Below are 24,826 nucleotides of genomic sequence, written 5' to 3' on the forward strand. Positions count from 1 at the left end.
ATTCACATTAAGAACCCAAGCAACAACTCTAGTCCCTGGCCTACCTCATTCCAGCTTCTGCATAGCGATTGGATGGGAGATTTGACCAGGGAGTAGGGGGAGGTTAGGGAAGACCAGTCTTCAGCAGCTTCTTTTTCTGTTCTGTTGCCGTTTATCAGCATTGGCTGCTAAGCGGCAATACACACGCCAGATTAAATTTGTCTTCAGATCTTAGGTGAAGTCTGACACCTGACCAACCCCCAAGCACACTGTTCTCCTACACGGCTCATCTTCTGGAAGCAATTCCGCCTCTCGCTTTGTGTCATTCCCCCTCCTCATCCTTCCAACAACAGATGTGTCGCTACCTTTTATGGTAGCAATAAGAACCTGAATGTTTACACATGCGGACGGCAGCAGGGGGTGTTAACTCTCCCTTGTAGCTACTTCTCTGGCCACTGTGTTCCAGGTCATGTTTCTGCACTCATATACTTCCTCCTTCACTCATATACTTCCTTTTTCTGGCTGTGAAGTAGGAAGTATGGAAGAACTGGGATGTGACGTGGAGCGCAGTGGCCAGATCTTGTGACAAGGGTGAGTTAACACCCCTTTCTGCAGTCCACATGTGTAAAGATTCAGGTTCTAATTGGAGGAATTCAGAATAAGGTTCTGAATTTGAACAAGTTGAAACTGTCAACACTACTTTATCTATAGAGAGGAGTGTGACCTATTTATACAGGATATATATTACATTTCATGAGTTTACTTGTTTTGTAGAAGTAACTGTGCAATTCTTTAGGTACATCAATAAATTACTGTCATTTTCCGTTTGTTTGATTATCTGCTGGCTTGTTGACACCCACTGGTGGCTGTTTTTCTATTTTATTTTTATTTCAGTAAATAGTTTAAAGAAAACCTGAAGCGTAAAAAAAGTATGAAATAATGAATTGTATGTGCAGTACGGATAATTCATAGAACATTAGTAGCAAAGAAATAAGTCTCATATTTTTATTTTCAGTTATATAGCTTTTTTTTTTTTATAACCTTGCATCATTCTGTCACAGTTGCAGTTTAGAAACCACACTGTCTTTTAAGCTATAAAACAAAGATGAAATAATGATTCTTTGAACTTTCCTGCAGTGAAACCTTATCTCAAGTTGTCGCTCACTGTTCCTTTGCTGTTTAAGTGATTCACAGAACAGAACTGTATTGGACCCAGTGGGTTAAAGAGCTCAGCTAAGCTCTTTTGCAAGATAACATTTTTTTTAACTCTTCCTGTACTGGAAAACAATATGAGACTCTCTTCCTTGCTACTAATGTTATAGCTCTTAGCTGTACTACACATACAATTCATTTCCTCATAAGTTTATTTTTGCTTCTGGTTTGCTTTAAAGAGACTCTGTAACACATTTTTCAGCCTTAGTTCTTCTATCCTATAAGTTCCTATGCCTGTTCTAATGTGCTCTGGCTTACTGCAGCCTTTCCTAATTGCACTGTCTCTGTAATAAATCTTATCTCCTTTCCTCTGTCGTGTCTGTCGGGCTAAGGCTTGAATGTGTGGAATGTGCAGGGCTGCTTGTGATTGAATAGAAGCGATACACACCCTCTGCAGGCCCCCTGCACGCTCTGTAGGACTCACACACTCTGTTTATGTGAGCCTATCACAAGCTGGTTAGTTTGTTTGTAAACACTGCCTAAAACTGTTAATTACAAGCCAGGATTGCAGCAGAGAGTGGCAGAAACAGCACAGAGGGGCCCAGGAGAAAATAAGGAATAGAATGGTATGCTTTTTAGTGTAAGAATATTAGAGTACAGATTCTCTCTAACTGTCACTAAATGTCACTGTCTGCTATGACCACAAGGTGGAGGCACATCACTTTGGAATCAAATCACTCTATCATTCTACTACAGTGCCCAAATAAAATCATGAACCATGGGAACCTCTGTGATGTTTAGATCTTTTGATATGCTTTTGATATGCTTTAGATACCTTTTTGATATGCTTTTGATATATTTTCTGATATCTTTCTGCTCCATGTTGTGCAGTCTTCAGTTTTTGTCAGTACAGTTAAGGTACACAGTACATCAGTGTAGTGGTGTTGTCACCACCATGGGCCCCCATTACAAGTGTTACACTTACCCCGCCCCAGTACTGTATTGCATGATGTAGAGCGCCAAAAGCACATCCACTGTGTGAACAAAGTGCTGGCATAGGACAAGCAATGCGTGTACCCCCAACCTGTCACCAGGAGCATTCTGCGAACCACAGCGACGAGATGGGGGCCGGCCCACGCATGCGCAGTGCACACTGACTGGCTCAACTAGAGCCTTAAAACTGGGCAGACTAAGGGAGTGGCCGGGGAGGACAGCGAGGGAGGCAAAGGTGTACATGTTCCTGATGAAACTAGACTTAGTAAAACCAGTCGAGTGTGGCGTTCTTTGCTGCTGGATTGGACGGCACTCTGCATCTTATTGAAACGCTGTTTATTCATTTGGGTCCCTGTAAAAAGGGCCCATATGTGAGTATTTGTTCATTTTTTGGGGATTTTATGAATATTAAACCATTGCGTTAGAGAGATACGCTTAGATCTGTTTATTATATTTTTAACTTGGTTTGAACTGCTGGAATCTGCTGTGTGGAGACTGACACATTGCTTGCTAATGTGGGGGAGGCCAAGCAGGAAATTGACCAGCTGCAGGCCCATTTAAGCGACACATAGACCCTGTAATCAAGGTCTATGCCCCTCTGGTAAGCGTGATCTTTGAATTCATTGGTGATGGTGGAAGGTTTTTCTCTAAAGAACAGCGCTGAAGTATTTGTTTGAAGTTTACAAAGCATTGCTGGAATTGCTGGACTTTTAGCTGCTGTTTAGATTGTGATTTGTACTTGAGCGCTGATATTTTTGGGATTAAAGGTGTACATGGGGCTGGTGGAAGCACCAGGTGAGTATCGGTTCTTGTAATTACTCCATCTCAGGTTCTCTTTAACCATTTTTCATAGAATATGAATAACACAAAAACTTTTCTTTCACTCATGGTTAGTAGTTGGCTGACACCATTTATTGTCAAACAACTGCTTTTACTATTTTTAAATTATAATCACCACACAAACTACCCAAATGACCCTGATCAAAAGTTTACATACCCCAGTTCTTAATACTGCGTATTGCCCCTTTTAACATCAGTGATAGCTTGAAGTCTTTTGTGGTAGTCGTTACTTTACTTACGTATTTGTCACATTGCTACTTGTATTTTTTAGAGACTGTTCTTGCACTGGATGTGTTCAAGAAAGGACTTCTGTTTGTCAGCTGTGGTAAGGTAAGTTCTCCAGACTTAAGGGCTGCAGCTGTACCTTTCACATGAGTTTGATGTGTTATTTCCCACATGGGAGTTCAGCTAGAGAGCTGCGTCTATTTATCACTAGCAGGTATTCAGCTCTCTTTGTACTTCATTAAATCAAAGCTAAGTTTCTGGATGTTGGTCACCTGTGCTTTGCCAACCAGGACTGCGAAGTTGCTGCAGCACATGCACGATTTCACTGTCCTGTTGTTGCTCGGGAGTCCCTCTTCTGATTCTCAGAGGGACTTTTATGGTCCTGTGTAAGAGGGTTGTCCAGAAAATAACAGCTGTTTTTCACCATGGGCAGCATAGTGGATAGCACTCATGTTCAAATCCCAGCCAGGGCACTATCTGCACGGACTTTATGTTCTCCCTGTGTCTGTGTGAGTTTTCTCCAGGCACTCTGAGTTTCCTCCCACAACCCAAAAACAGACAGATAAGGGAACCCCTTCTTAAGGACCAGAGACTGCTGGTACAACAAAACGGTACTTACCGGTTAACCGGCGCACATACCTGCCACTATCGCCAATCTCGCCACTCTGTACCCGCCGCAAGCCCCTCTCTCTGCCATTGTTATGCAGGAGCGTGCAGTGGGGAAGAGAAAATCTACGTCCTGTCTAAGCCGCAAAGCAACCTGCGAGATGTCGCTTTCAACCAACACGGTCTGGGAGCGGTTAAACAGCCTATTCAGTGTAAAACAAGCATTCTATGCATCCTCTCCCAAGCCCTGTGTCCCCGTCTTCTGGCACTTAGCCCTGCCCCTTAACAAAGAAGTGCCATGGCACTCTCTCTATCTTAAAAAGCGTGCCATGGAAGTGCCACAGCTGGGGGCGGAGCTATGCACTGGAAGTTGGTGTCCAAAAAGTGAGTTGGAGGAAAACGACCCTGCAAGTAATTATAGGTTTTATGAGAAGAGGATGCATAGAATGTTTGTTTTACACGGAATAGGCTCTTGGTGGATTACGGCTGTCATATGACTATGATAGGGACATTGGCAAAGGTAGGGATTCGATTTTGAGCCCCTCTGAGGACAGTCAGTGACAAGACAATATACTCTGTACAGCACTGTGGAAGATGTCGGTGCTATATAAATACTAAATAATTAATTAAGGAAACATTATATTTATTTTTAGACATAGTGTATCTTATGATTATTTCTCCACATAATCTCCTCCTTTATTTAAGCATTTATCATATCTTTTTAAAAGGTTTACAATGCCTTTGTAGCAGCATCAAACTCCTCCTTCATGTTAATGCTGCTAAACAAACAGTTACTGGCATTCTGCAGTCTAGTGACGCAGGAAGAGAAAAGCTTGACTGACAGATGCAAGTTAAATTACACTGAAGTAAAATAGCTGTTACTTTCTGGATGACCCTCATAGATTCTGGATCCAAACTACAAATTTTCCCTGACTTGGAGCAAAGCCAGGAACTGACAGTATTAATCCAGTGCCCACCATCCAGCTATGACTGACCACTGATGCTTTGTGGAGCGTTAGTACTGTTCTGTAGAATGGCAGGTAACACAGTGCTAAAGTTTGGCAATATTGTTAATTTGGTCACTATTGCAATCTGGCAGGTTGTCTCTAAGGGCCCGTTCAGATCAGAAATGCGGATGGCCATGCGTGCGGACCGCAACGCGTACGAACGCATGGCCATCCACGTTTGTGTGCGTTGCGTGGCTGATCCCATCACTGAAAAGTGAATGGGACAGCCACGCGTTTTTGCAAAATCTGCGTGCAGCATGCGTTCCCGGACCGCACAGGTCCGGAACGCATGCAGTGTGAACATCAGACATTGCACTCTATGCAATGTCTGATGTCGTGCGTTTTGGCCACCTGCACGCGTTTCCAAAACGCGGCTGGAAACGCGTGCAGTGTGAACGGGCCCTAAAACAAAAGTCAGCTTCTACCATATTTAGAATCTCTTAATGTTTTCTGACTTTTCAGGACCGCACTGTTAGAGTTTGGAAGATGTCAAAGACAACTGGAAAAGTGACCTGTGTTGGAATGGGAGGAGGCCATGCTAACGGCATTGGGTCAATTTCTTGTTCAAGGTAAGCAGTTCCATTCCAGAGGTCTCAGACCTCTTCATATGCTGCTCAGCTCTACAAGCCTCCAGGGGGGCGTGTGCACTTAGCTACTATGTTGCTGTCCTGTGATTTGGGCTTTGAGATACAGAAGGTGACTGGAGACAGAGTAATATTTGGGAGCATTAGCACAAGCACAGAAGGCAGTAGTCCACACAGCAGATTTTTATTTTTGTTCATTTTCTTCTGCCAGGTGGAAGGAATCTTTCCTAGTGAGCGGCAGCCAGGATTTGACATTGAAGATCTGGAAACTCCCGGAATCCATCACTAACAAGAAGACTAAAGGCCAGCTGGCAGAGATGCAAAGCCTGCATGCTGCGTGTACAGAGAAGGCCCATGACAAGGTGAGGTGTCCCTTTCAGATACCAGACGGATGTGGACATCTGGTATTCAGCTACGTCCCTGGGCCCCAGCAGAGCCAGATCCATGGGGGTGCAGAGAACAGTGCTGGGCCGAAATTACGCATTAGCGTAATTACGCATCGTAATTCACTACAAATGCACCGTAAGCGTTACGTGTAAGGTTACGGTATTACGCGTAATTAATTACGCGTAGACCGTGGGTTACGTTTTACGCGTAACAAATTACGCGTAAGACAGTAAACTCCCATTGAAATTACACAGTCTGCCGTAATCGCGTAATATTACGCTCCCGTATAATATAAAAAAGCCTCCGACTTTAAGGGTTAATAGCAAAGCCCCCTTAAGTGCTAAGAGCCTCAAATTTGGAGAATATATTAAGGAGATCAGAAGGAATAAGAGGAAAAAAATTTTTTTCAAAAAGACTTTATAGTTTTTGAGAAAATCGATGTTAAAGTTTCAAAGGAAAAATAGATACATTTAAAAACCCGCCGACTTTAACGGTTAATAGCAAAGCCTGCTTAAAATTTAGAAACACCAAATTTACAGGGTATATTAAGGGGATCAGTGGGAATAAGAGGAAAAAAATTTTTTTCAAAAAGACCTTATAGTTTTTGAGAAAATCGATTTTTAAGTTTCAAGGGCAAAAATGTCTTTTAAATGCGGAAAATGTCAGTTTTTTTTGCACAGGTAACAATAGTGTTTTATTTTCATAGATTCCCCCAAGTGGGAAGAGTTTTACTTACTTCGTTCTGAGTGTGGGAAATATTAAAAAAAAAACGACGTGGGGTCCCCCCTCCCAGACCTCTTTAACCCCTTGTCCCCCATGCAGACTGGGATAGCCAGAATGCGGAGCACCGGCCGCGTGGGGCTCCGCACCCTGACTATACCAGCCCGCATGGTCCATGGATTGGGGGGTCTCGGAAGGGGAGGGGCAGCCAAGCTTTCCCCTCCCCCTCCGAGCCCTTGTCCAATCCAAGGACAAGGGGCTCTTCTCCACCTCCGATGGGCGGTGGAGGTGGAGGCCGCGATTTCCTGGGGGGGAGGTTCATGGTGGCATCTGGGAGTCCCCTTTAAAAAGGGGTCCCCCAGATGCCCACCCCCCCTCCCAGGAGAAATGAGTATAGAGGTACTTGTACCCCTTACCCATTTCCTTTAAGAGTTAAAAGTAAATAAACACACAGACACTTTGAAAAAGTATTTTAATTGAACAAAAAACATAACCACGAAAAAAGTCCTTTAATATTCTTAATTAACCATTAATACTTACCTGTCCCTTTAAAAGCCAGTTCCCACGCAATATCCTCGGAAATATACTAATCAGTTACAATGTAACAAAGCTATTACAATGTAACAACTTTGTTACTTTGTAACACCACCGCACCCGACGTCACTCGCCGCCACCGCCGCGTCTGCGCTGACCCGACAGAGCTCTGAGCTATATAGCTCAGAGCTCCCTAAGCATCTTTGTATTTGGGCTCCAAGGAGCCCCATTGGTCCTTAGCAGACCAATGGGGCTCCTTGGAGCCCAAATACAAAGATGCTAAGAGAGCTCTGAGCTATATAGCTCAGAGCTCTGTCGGGTCAGTGCGGGACGCTAAGTCCCCGCCGCCTCCCGCTGTCAGCCCCGCCCACATCTGTCACCCACATGTCACCCACATGTGGGTGACATGTGGGTGACATGTGGAAGAGGCGGGGAGGACAGCGGGAGGCGGCGGGGACTTAGCGTCCCGCACGGACCCGACAGAGCTCTGAGCTATATAGCTCAGAGCTCTCTTAGCATCTTTGTATTTGGGCTCCAAGGAGCCCCATTGGTCCTTAGCAGACCAATGGGGTTCCTTCTGATTTAAAGGAACCCCATTGGTCTGCTAAGGACCAATGGGGCTCCTTGGAGCCCAAATACAAAGATGCTTAGGGAGCTCTGAGCTATATAGCTCAGAGCTCTGTCGGGTCAGCGCAGACGCGGCGGCGGTGGCGGCGAGTGACGTCGGGTGCGGTGGTGTTACAAAGTAACAAAGTTGTTACATTGTAATAGCTTTGTTACATTGTAACTGATTAGTATATTTCCGAGGATATTGCGTGGGAACTGGCTTTTAAAGGGACAGGTAAGTATTAATGGTTAATTAAGAATATTAAAGGACTTTTTTCGTGGTTATGTTTTTTGTTCAATTAAAATACTTTTTCAAAGTGTCTGTGTGTTTATTTACTTTTAACTCTTAAAGGAAATGGGTAAGGGGTACAAGTACCTCTATACTCATTTCTCCTGGGAGGGGGGGTGGGCATCTTGGGGACCCCTTTTTAAAGGGGACTCCCAGATGCCACCATGAACCTCCCCCCCAGGAAATCGCGGCCTCCACCTCCACCGCCCATCGGAGGTGGAGAAGAGCCCCTTGTCCTTGGATTGGACAAGGGCTCGGAGGGGGAGGGGAAAGCTTGGCTGCCCCTCCCCTTCCGAGACCCCCCAATCCATGGACCATGCGGGCTGGTATAGTCAGGGTGCGGAGCCCCACGCGGCCGGTGCTCCGCATTCTGGCTATCCCAGTCTGCATGGGGGACAAGGGTTTAAAGAGGTCTGGGAGGGGGGACCCCACGTCGTTTTTTTTTTAAATATTTCCCACACTCAGAACGAAGTAAGTAAAACTCTTCCCACTTGGGGGAATCTATGAAAATAAAACACTATTGTTACCTGTGCAAAAAAAACTGACATTTTCCGCATTTAAAAGACATTTTTGCCCTTGAAACTTAAAAATCGATTTTCTCAAAAACTATAAGGTCTTTTTGAAAAAAAAATTTTTCCTCTTATTCCCACTGATCCAATTAATATACCCTGTAAATTTGGTGTTTCTAAATTTTAAGCAGGCTTTGCTATTAACCGTTAAAGTCGGCGGGTTTTTAAATGTATCTATTTTTCCTTTGAAACTTTAACATCGATTTTCTCAAAAACTATAAGGTCTTTTTGAAAAAAAATTTTTCCCTCTTATTCCTTCTGATCTCCTTAATATATTCTCCAAATTTGAGGCTCTTAGCACTTAAGGGGGCTTTGCTATTAACCCTTAAAGTCGGCGGCTACCTAACATTGATCCATGCGTCAACTTTTCCGCTTGGCAGCATGACCTTACGCATTAATTGCTAGTAGGAATTTACGCGTAAGCCTATAACGTAACAACTTGAATTACGGTATTCTTACGCGTAATTGCGTAAGGTCAATGCGTAATTACAGACATGTACCGAAATTGAATGTCTATGCCGTAAGCGTAATTTCGTAATGCGTAATAGCGTAAAATTACGCGTAATGATCCGTAAGCGTAGCTTTTTCCATTACGATCAGCACTGGCAGAGAAGCCAGCCAGGTCCCAGACAGCAGATATGTAATGATGCTTTACATACCAGATGGTGATACACTCTTCATTAGTTGGGAGACAGTAGACATGGGTAGAGGTGTGTGTGCGTGCGTGCGTGCGTGCGTGCGTGCGCGCGCTCATACACACCAGTCCTAGTCTTATACTCCTGCCATATTCTAAAGCCAATTCTTGGGGAGATGCCATTTAAAGCGGACTTGAACTCCAAACTTCCTCTCTGCTCTAAAAGATAAGCAACAACATAATAACTTTTGAAGAAAAACATTTCTTTGTAACCGCTCCTAGAAATACTGCAATAAATCTGCAATGTGTCTACTTCCTGCTTTCATGGAAGCAGACATAGGGTTAACATCCTGTGTTTACAAATGAGCTGCTCTGCCGAGGCAGTCAGCTGAGAGATCAGATTGCATTTGAGGGGGAATAAGACAGGCTAAACTCTAATACATACAGGGTGCACCATGGTGCAGAGTGAAGTTTTTTTTCTTCTGTCCTGTGCCGGAGTTTAGGACCACTTTAACCTACTAGTTACTTTTGGGATGCGAGAGAAAAGTTCAATGTCTGAAAAAATTTAAAGGAGAACATAAACCACAGTACTAGATAGCCTTCAGGTCAGGAGTCTAACCTCAGACAAGAGGGATAAGCAGTACGCCACAACTAAATAGCCAAAGCAGACAGCAGTCCCTGACAATTGTTATTACAACTTCAAAGCTTTGATTCAGGTAAAATGCCTGGTTTATGGCAGGTTCTCTTTACACTACATAAATCTATGCATACTGAATATGTAATTCTTGTTGATTATCAAGACTTCATGTTTTTTTTAATGATTTTTTTTTATGACCAGAAGTTAGCGGTATATGGCGGCTGCCATATATAGTTCCTTTTAAGCAATGCAAGTTGCCCGGCAGCCCTGCTGATCATCTGCCTCTAATGCTGGGGATACAAGGTACGTTTCTGTACTGTGCATCGACCAGCTGATCCGGCCAGCTAATAATATTCAGCTGGCCCGATCAAGCTGCTCAACCTGCGCCCGCTCGACCCCCGCCGGCGGACAATGGCAGGGAATCGAGCGCTGATAAGGAAGCGCCGGTGGCAACCAACGGTAATCGATACGAGCGGGGACGCGGCTGGGGTCGATCCGGCGGACGGATCGACCCGTGTATTCCCAGCATAAGACTCTGAACAAGCATGCAACAGATCAGATACTGACTGAAGTGTGGCTGGATTAGCCACATGCTTGTTTCAGATGTGTGCTTCAGGTATTACTGATGCTTTAATGATCAGTAGGGCTGCCAGGCAACTGTTATTGTTTAACCACCCTGGCGTTCTATTGAGATCGCCAGGGCGGCTGTGGGAGGGTTTTTTTTAAATTAAAAAAAACTATTTCATGCAGCCAGCTGAAAGTTGGCTGCATGAAAGCCCACTAGTGGGCGCTCCGAATGCGTTCTTCTGATCGCCTCCGGCAATCAGAAGTAACAAGGAAGGCTGCAATGAGCAGCCTTCCTTGTTTGGCTTTCCTCGTCGCCATGGCGACGAGCGGAGTGACGTCAGCCGACGTCCTGACGTCAGCCGCCTCCGATCCAGCCCTTAGCGCTGGCCGGAACTACTTGTTCCGGCTGCGCAGGGCTCGGGCGGCTGGGGGGACCCTCTTTCGCCGCTGCACACGGCGGATCGCCGCAGAGCGGCGGCGATCAGGTAGCACACGCGGCTGGCAAAGTGCCGGCTGCGTGTGCTGCTTTTTATTTTATCAAAATCGGCCCAGCAGGGCCTGAGCGGCATCCTCTGGCGGTAATGGACGAGCTCAGCTTGTCCATACCGCTAAGGTGGTTAAAAGGAAATAAATATGGCAGCCTCCATATCCCTCTCACATCAGGTGTCCTGTAATGGGCCTGATTCATGTAGTGCCTGCGCACTGCAATATTGATGGTACTAACAGCAGCACATTGTCCATTAAGAAAAACATTGTGAACTGCTCCAGGGTGGTTGTCATCTTGTCTTCCTGACTGGCATGGATCCTCATTGCTGTTTTCTGCACACAGGACATAAACAGTGTGACTGTATCTCCCAATGACAAGCTGATCGTCTCCGGCTCCCAGGACAAAACGGCCAAGCTGTGGTCAGCAGCAGACCTGTCTCTGATGGGGGTTTTCAGAGGACACAAAAGGGGCATCTGGAGTGTCCAGTTTTCCCCAGTAGACCAAGTGGTAGCCACATCTTCTGCAGATGGAACACTCAAGCTCTGGGGACTGCAAGACTTCAGCTGCCTGAAGGTAAATATGAGCTGTGCTAGTTACTCTAGGCTTGGAGTCAGTACCTATTTAGTAAAGAGTCCTTGGGCAAAACTCTTTAACCACTTAAGGTTTACTGTCCAATTAAGTTCCCTTTCTGCATGGTTACACTGACCGTTTTTCTACATACTTTTTTTTAATTTATTTTTTTTATGTGTTTGTGTGCAATTTTTCGTGTACCTTTTTAATGAAAGTTAATGGGAAATTGTATGCTTGTTTACACTTTTATTTGATACTATTTTACCATAACTGTTTTAGATTGTGGAACGAATTGACTGGGTTTCGATTAATTCTTATGGGGAAATTCGCTTTGATATAAGAGGGCTTTGGGTGTGGAGTCAGAGTGGAGGAGCAATTTTGTGTACCTGGAGTCGGAGTCAGTGGTTTCATAAACTGAGGAGTCAGAGTAGCATGGTTTTTGTACCAAATCCACAGCCCTGCTAAGTATTTGGCTAAGGAGTCGGAGCAATTTTGGGTACCCAGAGTCTGAGTCGGTGATTTCATAAATGTTTTTTTAGGGGAAACCAGAGAGCCAAAATATATCTTATGCCACTCCGTGAGGAGGAGCCTGCCTGGTCCAAATCATTATTATCCAAAACGCTCCACCAGGGTTTTCGATTTCATAAACTGAGGAGTCCGAGTTGGATAATTTTTGTACCCACTCCACAGCCCTGCATGTTTCTGAAATGAAATGTGCTCGCAAACCAAGGTTCCACTGTAAACTGGTTACAGGGGAACACGTTCTAATTGACTTACCTGGGGCTTCTTCCACCCCCTGGAAGTCTTGCTGGTCACTTAGTTTCCACCCATTGCATTCAGTAGATCAGCTGTGATGCTCTGAAAGATCGCCCATCACGGGCTACTACCCATTTGTGGCCCGGGTACTTCTCGCTTCTGACTGGTCAGCAAACTTTTGAAAAAATAAAAAATTCAGCTCTTAATTAGACAATCATTAAAATTATATTTTCGACAGCCCACCATTTCATGGCAGGCTGTCAACAATGTAATTTTAATGATTTTTCCAATAGAGTTGAAATTTTTAAGTGGTGCTGGCCCCTGTGGACCAGTGGTAAGAAAATTATAACTTTTTTCCCATGACAGGTACACTTCAAGGACAAATAACTGGTGGTCACAGAAATCCGGCTAATGACAAACTGGGGCCCTAATGGCACCTGGATCCCCATAACTGCCACTATGGTTACCATGGGACTATTACTACACCTCTAAGCAGAGATGTGTTGTCTCTGTTTGTATTTCTTCTGTCAACTCAAAAAAAACAAACTACTGATGGGTACATAGCTTCACACCCCTCCCACTTCCCCTTTCCTGTCCCAAAAGTATACCTAAACAGTGGTAAAGGCAATGAATTGTGAGCTCCTCTGAGAAACAGTTAGGCACCATTCACACTTGCGTTTTGCCTTGCAAACGGACCGGATCCTGATCGGATCAGGACCTGATCCTGATCGGAACCATACGGTTGCGATCAGGGTTGCCAACCCAATTTCTCATTTTTCCTGGACAAAATGGTCAAAAAATCTGGACAGCCCAAATTTTGGCCGGACAGGGGGCGGAGTCAGGGGCGGGGTCAGTAGCTGGCTTTTTAGGGAACTTCTTGTGAATTTCGGGAGGAAAGAAACATACTGTAGCTGGAGCAGGTGATTACTGCATATGGCTCATGTGAAACAGCCCACCTGAACTGAGAAGGCTTGTTTCCCGATAAAAGAAACATGATGTCCGTACTATATAAATACATAATAATAATAATATGGTAGGCCATTAGACTATGACTATGGTAGGATTAGATTGTGAGCACCTCTGAGGACAGTCAGTGACATGACTATGTACACTGTAAAGTGCTGCAGAAGATGTCAGTGCTATATAAATACATAATAATAATATGGTGGGACATTACACTATGACTATGGTGGGATTAGACTGTGAGCTCCTCTGAGGACAGTCAGTGACATGACTATGTACTCTGTAATGTGCTGCAGAAGATGCCAGATCCTCTGGTCCCCTGCAGCGCCTCACTTTTGGTTCCGGCACTCAGCACGTTAATAGTCACTGACTGCACCTGTACGACACTGTCTGGCTGCACAGGCCCAGTGGCCCATTTACCCGCTGAGTCGCTGGAACCAAAAGTGGGGCGCTGCAGGGGACCAGAGGATCTGTTTGTGACCGCGCGGACTGAGTCGGGCAGAGAGCGGCTGGAGGGAGGGGGCCAGTAAAAGCCCCAGATAAGTTACTCTTGCTTTTTTTAGGTTCCCTTTCAAGCAGACCTTAACTCAGAACTTCCTCTATGCTCTGAAAGATAAGCAACAGCATAATAACCTTTAAAGAAAAAACATTTCTTTGTTACAGCTAATACAAATCCTACAATAATTCTGGAGCGTATCTACTTCCTGCTTTCTTGGAAGCAAACATATTGTTAACATACTGTGGTTTAAAATGAGCTTATCTGCCATGGCAGTCAGGTGACACAGGGAGAGATCAAATTACAAATTGTGGACAGCATAGTGGCGTAGTGGTTGCAGCGCTGGGTCCCTGGTTCCATTCCCAGCCATGGGAAAGAGTTTGTATTATCTCAGTGTGACTGCGTGGGTTTCCTCCAGACACTCTGGTTTTCTCCTACACCCCAAAAACATACAGATAACTAAAAATTGGCTTCCCCTAAAATTGGCCTATTGTATTGACATACACGATGGAGGACACATAACTACAGTTGGGATTAGAGTGCGAGCTCCTCTGAGGACAGTTAAATGGCATGACTATGTACTCTGTACAGTGCTGCAGAAGATGTCACGCTACAGCAATACTAAATAATAATAAATAGACACAAATGAAGAGGAATTAAACAGGCTAAATTCTCTAAATACATATGGGTGTATTTCTCCACACTTCCCTTCTGTCTTGTTCAGGTCACACAAACACTTTTAGGAATGTAAGAACTACGTTGCCCTCCTCACCTCACAGTGCAGTAGAAAGCTGAAGCTGTCCCTTCCCTCTGCATCGCCTGCTGTCTGAATACAGGCATGATGCATGAATGAACTTTGTGACCTGGTGGCCAGTGGTCACAATCAGCCAGCTGTCAGACCGGAGCGAGGTGAGCCCTAATGAAACATGAGATGAGGGAAAGCTATTGCACAGCCTACTGCCGCCATGGAGTTCAGCGAGCCTGGGACTGTCTTTTCCTTACCTGTTAACTGGGATGGCATGTGCTCGGTCGGCTGCTGCTGATCTGCTCCTGCTCGGCTCTGCTGCGTGGCTCGGCGGCTGTGTCTGTGTGACTGAGTGCTGTGCTGTCTATGCTGCGACCTCAGCTCCGACCTGGCTGCCGCCCGTGTGACACTCTCCTCGCTGGCTCCTCCACGTGACATTCGTCTCGCTGCTGTGCTCAGTGGGCTGGGCCGGCACACTGCATCTCTTATTGGACAGCGAGTCACCGGCTCCAACTGAGGTTAGCTGATTGGAGGGGACACCCAGGGAGGAGAGGGCAGCTGAGGGGAGACTCAGGGAGGGGGGAAAAGAGCGCGCATAGCGAAAGGCGCATGCGCAGAATAGATTTTAATAATTTATGCACTTTTGGACGGACGACTGCCCAGGAAATATGGGCAGTACGGACAGCTCTATTTTAAGAGCTTCTGTACGGACAGTCCGTCTTTTGACGGACGCTTGGCAACCCTGGTTCCGATCAGGATCCGATCAGGATCCGGTCCGTTTGTATCAGGCATGCATCAGGCTGCCATCAGGATCCGTGGGCAAAAAATAGCGAAATTAAATAAAAAAATGTTGGGGTCAGCAGAAGGTGCACCTGTAGAATCAGGTTCCTCCGCTGTAGGCCTCACCTCCACCTCCGACATTCTGCCAAAACAGCTCCAGCACGTCTGTCACTGCTGATCCACTCCAGACATGCTTGGCCCATGTGTCCCCATCCGAAATGGCCGCTTGGATACGCATAGGAAGTGGGGTAGAATGTCAGGTTTTTGTAGGCAGTGTATTCTGTGCCTTCCGTTCCCCATTGGTTTCTGTGTGCCTGATGGTGCTGTCAGGCTCCGGTCAGGATGCGTGGGCCGGAGATCCGGACCCAAAAAATAGCGCATGTTGGAAAAGAGTCCGGATCCGATCCGGCTCCGGTACGTACGGAATGGACGCGTGTGAACGTCCGCATAGACATTACATTGCTATGCGGAACGTACGTTCCGTTTGTACAGTATGCGTTCCGGATCCGATCCGGAAAATCCTGAAAGCGAACGCTAATGTGAACCGGGCCTTAGTGATACTTCTGTACCCCATAATGCACTGTAAAAATGTCAGTACTTCTTGTTGAGTGCTAATCCAGTCTTCTCTTTTGATGCGGTGTTTTTAATATTTCCAGACATTTGAAGGCCATGATGCCTCTGTTCTGAAGGTCATATTTGTCAGCCAGGGCACCCAGCTCCTTACAAGGTAAATGACAACTGCTATATCTGCTGTATGGGTTGACTGTTAATAAGACCTAATAATAACAGATGCGTGTAAAACTACCCGTAACAAAGGAGCTGTCAGGAATTCATGAATGAAAGACACTCATGAAACACTTGGTAAATATACTTTTATATTGGGATGCTTGCATGAGAATTCTCATATCACAGAAGTCATAGGAGACCCGCAGTAAATAGAAGTAGTCACATCCCGCAGTCTATATGCACTAAAGTACTAAGGACCCTTTCCCAGCAGCAGTTTTCACTGATTTTGAATACTTTGACATAAGACACTCAGGCCGTCAGTATTTTTTTTTTGGTACAGTAGAAGCAGTAGAGTATTGTACTGTGTTAGCCATCAGTAAAAGCAAGGAGTTTTGAATCAGGATGATACCATTTATTGGCTAACTTAGAGATGAGTAAACGGTGAGCTTTCGGCTTGAAAAACACTGCTTCTATGCACTGACATACAGAGGAGAAACATTCTTTAGCAAACATAAATGTAATTAGATGCCTTAACAGTTAAGGCATCTAATTACATTTATGTTTGCTAAAGAATGTTTCCCCTCTGTATGTCAGTGCATAGAAGCAGTGTTTTTCAGTTTTGGTCAGGAACCAGTCCGACGAAGGCTTTTTATAAGTCGAAAGCTCACTGTTTACTCATCTCTAAGTTAGCCAATAAATGGTATCATCCTGATTCAAAACTTCATGCTTTTTTGGGTACAAAAGGGTATTTTACATTCATTAATTGTGTTACTTATTCAGGAGAAAGGTAACTTTAGAAACTGTACATACACTTTAAAGTGGTAGGAAACTCCAGAATTATGAAAAAATTAAAAATCATCCAATAAGAAATTTACTTATTTGGCTTCCCTATCCTGTTGTTTTTAATGTTCATTGTCAGATGTAGGAGAAATGTGATATGAAAAAAAATATATTTCTGCTGCTTTCTTTGTTTCTCTGTGATGCCAAAAGGGACATCACTTCTGCCCATTTTTTCATCCCAGCTCAGTGTTATTAATTTTTCCCTCCCTACTGCCACAGCTTACTGTCCCTGTCACAACAAGCTTCACCTAGACAAAATGCTTTCATCACTATGTAAATTGTAAATACCTTATCTTATCCAAAATGGGACGCTTTCTGTTACTTGCATGCTGAGATAAACTGGTTACTCTTAACAAGGGAAAAAAAACTCGCCATCCCACTGACACAGTTCCTGCAGCTGGGCAAAAGCACCCAGACCAGGTAAAGGGGGGGGGGGGGGGAGCAATTAGGGATCTATTTTAGGGGGGGGGGAAGAGTTTACATACATTTTTGTCTCACTATTTATTTTTTTGCTTTTTTTTGGATGTTAAAACCCCCTTTAAGGATAATCCAGTGAATAGATGCTGGCACTATTGGCTGCTTGTATGTAAATTTGTGAAAGTGCTGTAATTTGCTACGCTTGGGTTGCCTGCACCATTCACATCTCATTGAGGTGAGTGGGTTATCACCCTAACTATACATTTATTCTGCTCCCAGTGGCTCAGACGGACTGCTGAAACTCTGGACCATTAAAACGAACGATTGTGTAAAGACCCTGGACTGTCATGAGGACAAAGTGTGGGGTCTGCACAGCAATAAACAGGACAATGCCCTGGTGACAGGATCTGCAGACGCCAGCATCATCTTGTGGAAGGTGAGAGAAGGGTTACATTATTGGATGAATATATCTCATACGTTACACTGAACATCCATATGAATGTTTTCAAACAAAACCTGGAAAGAGAGAAGTATGTACTTAAACCACTAATCAGGTTGCTGCTCTGTACTGTTCAACGACTTTCGAAAGGCGCCCATTAACTGTGTAATTTTATATAAACGATTCTTTCTGGTATTAACCTCCTTAACGTATGCTAAGTATAAGCAGCCAGTGAGCCTCCCCCCAAATTTAGGAAGCTAGAGTGACCCCAGTACGGGTAGCCAGAGAATGTCCCCATTATAGGTAGCCAGAGTGCTCCCCCATAGATAGCCAGGCAGAAATTGCCCCCGTTATAGGTAGCCAGGCAGTGTGTCGTATCCCCCCCCTCACCGTATAGGTAGCCAGGCAGTGTGCCGTATTTTCCCCCCACCCCATTTAGGTAGATAGGCAGAATGCCCTCCCCTGTTTTTGGTAGCCAAAGACCACCCCCCTGGTAGCCAGAGTGCCTACCCCCCATTCATTAGTGGCCACCAGTGAGATTCCCCCATACACTAAGCAGAGTGCCCAGCAAAATCTAAATCGGTCACCTCCCCGGCCACATGCTGCAGTCTTCCTCCTGTTCTCCTGGGGGCACTTTATCTCTATGCTGAGAGCGCCATCTCTCTTCATGTGACAGATGCCGATCTCCGCATAGAGGTGGGGCCCCAGGAGGGCACAGAGAAAATGGGCTGCTGGGGCTGGATCCTGGGGAGATAAGTAATCTTAAATCTCTGCTGCACACTCAGCACATGGCCCTCCTAGCGGTCTCCACCGGTGTAGCTCAGGGCTACCGCAATTTGCAATTAAAAAGTAGCCTTTAGTTACACTTGGGAATGCTGTTAAAGCGGATCATAGATGAAAAACTAGCTATAACAAGTAACTTGTCTATATAGCTCAGGGGTCCCCAAACTTTTTTAGTCAAGGGCCGGCGTCAACATACTTTAGACTGCTGGGGGGCTGGAGTGTACATAAAATCATAATATGATGTAGAAAAACATTACATTGAACCTAGGTAGTGTAAACAGCGCCTGAAACACAATCCCTTTACACGCAAAGCAATTAGTGTTCAAAATACATATTTTCAAAAGTCCCCCCAAAACAATCCTCTTTCCCCAGTAATTGCAAGGACTGCAAATTAACCACCCCTGCACACGTGTGAGCACACACTGCTTTTATATCACCTCTAACCACCGAACCCCCACTACTACCACCACCACTACTACCATAAAGTTTTTGCGCACCAGACAGTGAAGCATACCCAGGTGACAACCTGCCATACAATTGGACAACAGTGCCACCTAATGCGGAATTGGATTGGAAGCCAGCAAATTACTTCTTGCTGGCTTCCATGTGGAAATGTGGTGCCAGCACTGCTGCCGAATCTATAAGTAATACATTTTGTCTGTGGAGGGCCGGTAAAAAAGCTTCAGGGGGCCACATTAGTTTGAGGACCACTGATATAGCTTATCTAAAGTTTAGATAGTTTACTCAGCAAATCTAGCTGCAAACAGCTTCAACAGTTTATGATTATTTATTCCTGTGATACAATGAGAGCGGCCATGCTCTGTTTGTCACATTACACACAGGCAAGCTGCTGTGCATCTCCAGCCCTCAGCTTGTGCAAACTTCACTCCCCTCCTCCCCTCTGCCTCTGAAATCTCTGGCTAGTAACCTCCTCCTGCCCAGACTGAGCTCCCATATGCCCTTGCTACAAAGGCTCAGAGTGCCAAGGCACTCTGGAGAAGCTGTGGGCGAGGCTTGTTTAGTTTATAGGGAATTAGAGTATTAAAACAAAAAAAGTATTTGGCTTGAGGAATGCCCTATAAACTATATGAAAGGAACACAATTATGCAAGGAGTAAAAGTTTATCTCGGAACCACTTCAAGGAGGATAAATGTGTTTTTTCTTATGTGGTAGAGGAAGCCCCAGGTATGTATTTTTTTTGTTTTGTTCCTGCCCTATCTCAGGTGCTCTTTAAGTAAAAATAAAGCGAGCCATTTTTTTTCCAGTGGCCCATTGCTTATATTTATTACATTTGGACATCTGTGATTCCTCAGATAATAACGGAATGTGTTGCATTGTATAATGAGCACCAGAGACATATTAACCATAGAAATGTTACTTTCCTGACAGGATGTCACAGAGACTGAGTTGGCTGAAGAGCGGGAGAAGAAAGAGGGCGAGATCCTGAAGTAAGTGGTGTATTCATCTCATGTACTGTCAGATTACTATGTGTTTCCGTGCACTATAACATGGTTTGCTCCTCTGCTGCAGACAACAGGAGCTGTCTAATCTTCTGCATGAGAAGAGATTCCTGAATGCCCTGGGCCTGGCCATCTCCTTAGACCAGCCTCACACTGTACTCCGCGTTATAAAAGGTGGGCGGACACTGAAGTCTTCTTCTGTTTATAACTTGTATAGCTAGACATGTATACACTTCTATTATTTCACTGACATAGCGGGTGTGTGCTATCCTTAAAGCAAATCTGTAGTGACATTAAAAACCGTCAGATACCTATAGAGTGAGAAAGCTCTGGATCTTATACAGCGCTCCCTGTACTCTCTCAGAGAAATCGTTCTGTTGTTGTCCTCCGTTCAAATGTGCCACCTCCAGGAGCCCTCGGAAACACTCATGTACTGCTCATGCGCTAGTATGGAGCTGCCTCTATACAGAAGCACTCGGTGTGCTTCTGAGGGCTCCCAAAGGCATTCATGACCAGTTGGTCGAATACCTGGAATTGGGGTGACAGCGCTAGAAAGGGGACCAAGAGAGGACAGGGTAGGCTCTATAGGATCCAGAGCCTTTCGTCTCCATAGGTGAGTATCTGACTTTTTTATTTTGCTTCAGTGTTACTACGGTATAATTGGATAATGTATAAGATTAATGTCTGCCAAGTGATGGGGGGAGGCTTTGATCACGCAATGATTATCTATTCCCTCAAAATGTCTGTTAGATCGACTCCAGCCAGAGAGGAATCTGTCATTTTGGGTGGAAATCTATAAGAGTATGGCTTAACCTTTTCCAATCCAATTTCTGCATCACTCACGCACCCTCCCCCCCCCCCCCCCCCTCACTGCGAGGAGGGGGGGCAGAGCAAGAAGGTGATGCAGCACCAGGGGGAGGGTCTGAGGCCAGCATTCGCTCATGTGCTGCAGCTTCACCCCTTCCACATGTGCCATCGTTCTTTCTTAATCATGCAGCACAGCATGGTGCCTGACTTTGTGTGATGCTTTAATCCACATAGGGTGACATCGTGCCAGACTAGTTCAGGCAGCTGCGCCCCTTGTGAATAGCTGCAATGCGCCCATGTAATACTTTAAATTACGTGGCATAGTGGCGGAGAATGTGCCAGATTTTATCCTGCAACAGCGCCACCTAGCAGCAGCCATTTTTTCCTATGAAAGAGGAGAGAACGGGGAGGAGTCCTCATGTCCACGGCTACCCTCGTTCACCTCTGTCCCACTCCGTTCTCTCGTAAGAGCCATCAAAAACTGCTTCCAGGGTCAGCAGAAGGGCGCAAGCACTAGGCCCGGTGGCGCGTGTCATTGATTGTTCTACACATGTGCACTACATAACGACTCTTAGTGTGCATGTGCAGAGTGCTCCAGGCCATGGGAGCGCAATCAATTGATGTGCACTGCTGCCGACTTGGAAGCAGCTTCTGATGGCTCTTACAAGATAACGGAGGGGGTCAGAGGTGAGCGGTGGACATGAGGACTTCTCCCTATACATGCCTGCTGCCCCGTTTTGACAATCTTCTTCACCTTGGTTATTCTTTAAGTCATCTGACTCATTATAGAAAAATACACACATCTATATTTAAAGTGTCTGTCCTCTGAACTGACTGCATCTTACACAACATGGTCCTCTTATATCCTGTTTTAGCCATACTGCAAGAACCTCAGGGAAAAGAAGATCTGGAGAAAAACCTGCTGCGACTACGCCATGACCAGAGAGGTAGGGGGAAAAGTCATAAAATACTCTCCTAAGATGTGGGTTTTCAACATGATGGATATTGCCAAACCCCATAAAGGCAACATGGCTGACTCTACATGGCATCCGACAGCTTTGGTTCTCAATCTATGGCTACAGCCACATATAATATTCGTGTTAATGTTCTAATATGTGGGTTTCCAACACATATTATACGCATATGACATTTTTCTGTACCCTGTGAAAGTAAATATAAACTCACTCGCAGACTCTCTTCTTGTAGTGCCAAGGTACAGTGGAATCTTTATGTATTCCTGTGCCAGCTTACAAAGGCAGAGTTCTGAACTCAACCTCACCAGCACAGAAAAGCAAAGTTCCTTCCCCTTCAGTCTGTTTAAAACCCCCCTTTAACATATTCCTCCCTTTAGGCAGTCTCTTTCTGTCAGTCCAATCATTACCAGCAAGTGGTAGCTTGCACCTCCTGACTGGGTGGGCCTACTGTGTCTTTCAGGATGACCTCAGAAGAATTCCTTGTAGGATAAGTTTTAACTTTCGTTTCTTGCTTGACTTTTGATTTCTCCTTGAGAGATCTTTGTGTTGTTCAGCCACTCCAGAAAATACCAGTATAGGCCAGTTCTGTGTCTTCTTCAGGAAACTCTTGATATAAATACTGAAAGCACTACTATAGCATACTCATTTGGTCATATCATAATAATTCTTAAAACAATACAGTAATCATATTCTTAAAGCATCACTCTCGCACACTAGTTTGATTATATCAGAGCGATACTTTCAGCAGTATAGGAATATAAAAGGTATACACGCAATTAATTATAAAACCTTTATTGATTCTTTCCACAACCCCTAGAGTCCATTCTGCGATATTGCACTGTCTGGAACACAAACTCCCGGAACTGTCATGAGGCACAGTGCGTGCTGAACATTCTCCTCACCCAGGTGTCACCCGACACTCTACTTCAGTACAGCGGAATCCGAGGGAACGTGGAAGCACTTATTCCATACACAGGTGAGAACGGAATATACTAAAGAAAATCTCTGGGCATGCAGTTTAGAGCAACCTCTTCGGTTGAAAACACTATTTTACTCCCCATAGAGTCTTCCTCTAACCAATGGACCTTTTTATCCTTTAACTGGCACCTTCTCAAGGGTGCATATGATTTTTCCAGTGAGGATCTTCATATACCTCCAAGATGGCCTCTAGGTCCCACACTTTCCTGGAGGCTGCACTGTGTGACAGATAAAGGAGTCTCCTTGATTGATAGGGTGTGTATCGTTTATCAGTGACAAGCTGTGGGCAGTACGACCCTAAAGACTCTTACCTGTCCAAAGTTCACATTGGTACCGAAGAAGAAGTGGTGTCTTGAACAAAAGTGACTCCATGGAGAGGTAGAGCGTTGCTTAAAGTATACCTGTAGTGGTAAAAAGTACCCCAAATTGGTACTCCTCTCAATAGATGGAAGCCTTTGGATAATCCAGTCTTCCCCTGCCCTTCACTGGCCTATTCCAGTGCTGTGTCCTCCAGAAAACTGCTGACAAACCTTATTGATGGCTTGTGAATGCACAGTAGCACGGACCCGATCGGGCTCAACTTTCTCTGCCGTATCCCAAGCAGGTCTGTGCTACTTGGCAGTGTGGCCACACTCCTCCTCATATGGGAGTGTGGCCGTGGGAATCAGGAGGACACAGCTCTGGAAACGGCAAGGTGAAGGGAGACGGAGGAAGCCTCTGGTGGATCCAGAGGCCTCCCTCTTCCGAGGTAAGTATCTAACTTTTCGCTTAAACCCTACAGGGTTGCGTTAGGAGTTTGTGAACCCTTTAAAGTTGTCTATTTTTTACATGAACATGACTTAAAACATCATCTGATTTTCAATCAAGTCTTAAAAGTAGAGGGAGAAAAATTAGTTAAATATGTGAGTTAAAAATTGTTTAGTCAAGCATTTATTGAACAAAATTTGATCATGATTCCTTTTCAATTTTCACATTTAATTGTGACTTTGTTAAATTTGAAGATCTCCTTGAAGTGCACCTGAGATTAAAAAAAATATATATACATACTTGGAGCTTCCTTCGGCTCCCTTCAGGCTCATCGGTCCTTGGCTGTCTTCCCAAATCACCTGGATCCTCTGCTAGATAGCCAATTCAGCCAGTTGTTGCAGGCGCAGTCTGGGTGCGCTCCCCCCTCCTCGTCGCACTACCGTTGCCCAGAACGCTCCCTGCAACAAGAGCTTGATAGGGTGCATGGCTGAGCCACGCATGCGCAGTTCCCCATTACTGGCTTAATTACCGGAGGATCTAGGCGGCCTGGGAAGATGGCGAGGGACCAATGGACTTCAAAGAGGCTGGAGGATGCCCCAGGTATGTGTGTATGTATGTATATATTTCAAGCCAACCTGTAACATTAGAAACAGAATATGTTTGAAACTTATCCAAGAGTTTATTTCTTGTCCTTTTTTCCTAGAGCGACACATGCAGAGGATGGCCAGGCTACTGCAGGCTTCCATGTTTGTGGACTTTATGTGGCAGCATATGAGACTGAGTGATTTGCCAAAGGAGGAGAGCAAATCCACTTCTATTCCCAGTCTTCCTGTGACTGTGCAAGAGGATGCCAAGGCGTGATGACATCACACAGGAAGAGCCTTCCTGTGACTGTGCAAGAGGATGCCAAGGCATGATCACATAGGAAGAGGTCTCCTGTTCAAGTCCACAGCAGGCTGCTCTGTTTACTGATGCAGAGCACAGGGTTCTGGTACCACAGAAGTGGCAGCCGGATCCTCATTTCAGACCACGTTACTGAGGGCAGATAGCTACAGAAATGGCTGCAGTCTCATGTACTGGACTGACTGGTTCCTGAATTCTATAGTTATTTATCTGACTCAGCATAATGGACTAAATCAGAACCTGACTGCATCTGTTGTTGTTCTTTTGTATAGTTCCAGCCTTTATTATTCTGGCTTTTTGAATACTTGCTATGATATCTGTTTAAATAATACAGTTATTTCTTTTAGTATTTGTTGTTTGTCAGCATTATTTCAAATTATCTGTTCTAAAGTAGGGCTTGAAACAAATGTCCAAGGGAAATTCCAATTGCCATAAATCTGGATCACTGCCATGCTAGACTTTACATAATTGAATCTGATTAAAAACTATCTTCTCCGTTCAGTTTTCAGCTAGCTGAGAATTTTTAGAATTTGCAGTAAACTCAGGTTCTTGCAACCATGGCAATCGTACTGTAGCTGGCAACTTTGGCACACCTATTTAAAGTGGCACTATGGCGAAAAATTTTA

At 44.9% G+C, this 24,826-nt stretch overlaps 1 protein-coding gene across 1 annotated transcript in view; it reads left to right on the top strand.

The window, feature by feature from the left end:
• TBL3 (transducin beta like 3) overlaps positions 1-24,549 on the top strand; it is a 57,035-nt gene extending 32,486 nt beyond the window's left edge. Inside the window, exons 12-22 of the mRNA XM_068246714.1 lie at positions 3,236-3,294; positions 5,265-5,371; positions 5,598-5,748; positions 11,159-11,389; positions 15,783-15,853; positions 17,389-17,545; positions 19,721-19,779; positions 19,862-19,965; positions 21,474-21,545; positions 22,390-22,548; positions 24,001-24,549. Coding sequence (XP_068102815.1) covers positions 3,236-3,294; positions 5,265-5,371; positions 5,598-5,748; positions 11,159-11,389; positions 15,783-15,853; positions 17,389-17,545; positions 19,721-19,779; positions 19,862-19,965; positions 21,474-21,545; positions 22,390-22,548; positions 24,001-24,158 — 1,328 coding nt within the window. The 3' untranslated portion in view covers positions 24,159-24,549. The remainder of the gene's footprint in view (positions 1-3,235; positions 3,295-5,264; positions 5,372-5,597; positions 5,749-11,158; positions 11,390-15,782; positions 15,854-17,388; positions 17,546-19,720; positions 19,780-19,861; positions 19,966-21,473; positions 21,546-22,389; positions 22,549-24,000) is intronic.
• Positions 24,550-24,826: the final 277 nt, after the last annotated feature.

The sequence above is a fragment of the Hyperolius riggenbachi genome, chromosome 7 (genome assembly GCF_040937935.1).
Source record: "Hyperolius riggenbachi isolate aHypRig1 chromosome 7, aHypRig1.pri, whole genome shotgun sequence".
Classification (NCBI taxonomy): domain Eukaryota; kingdom Metazoa; phylum Chordata; class Amphibia; order Anura; family Hyperoliidae; genus Hyperolius; species Hyperolius riggenbachi.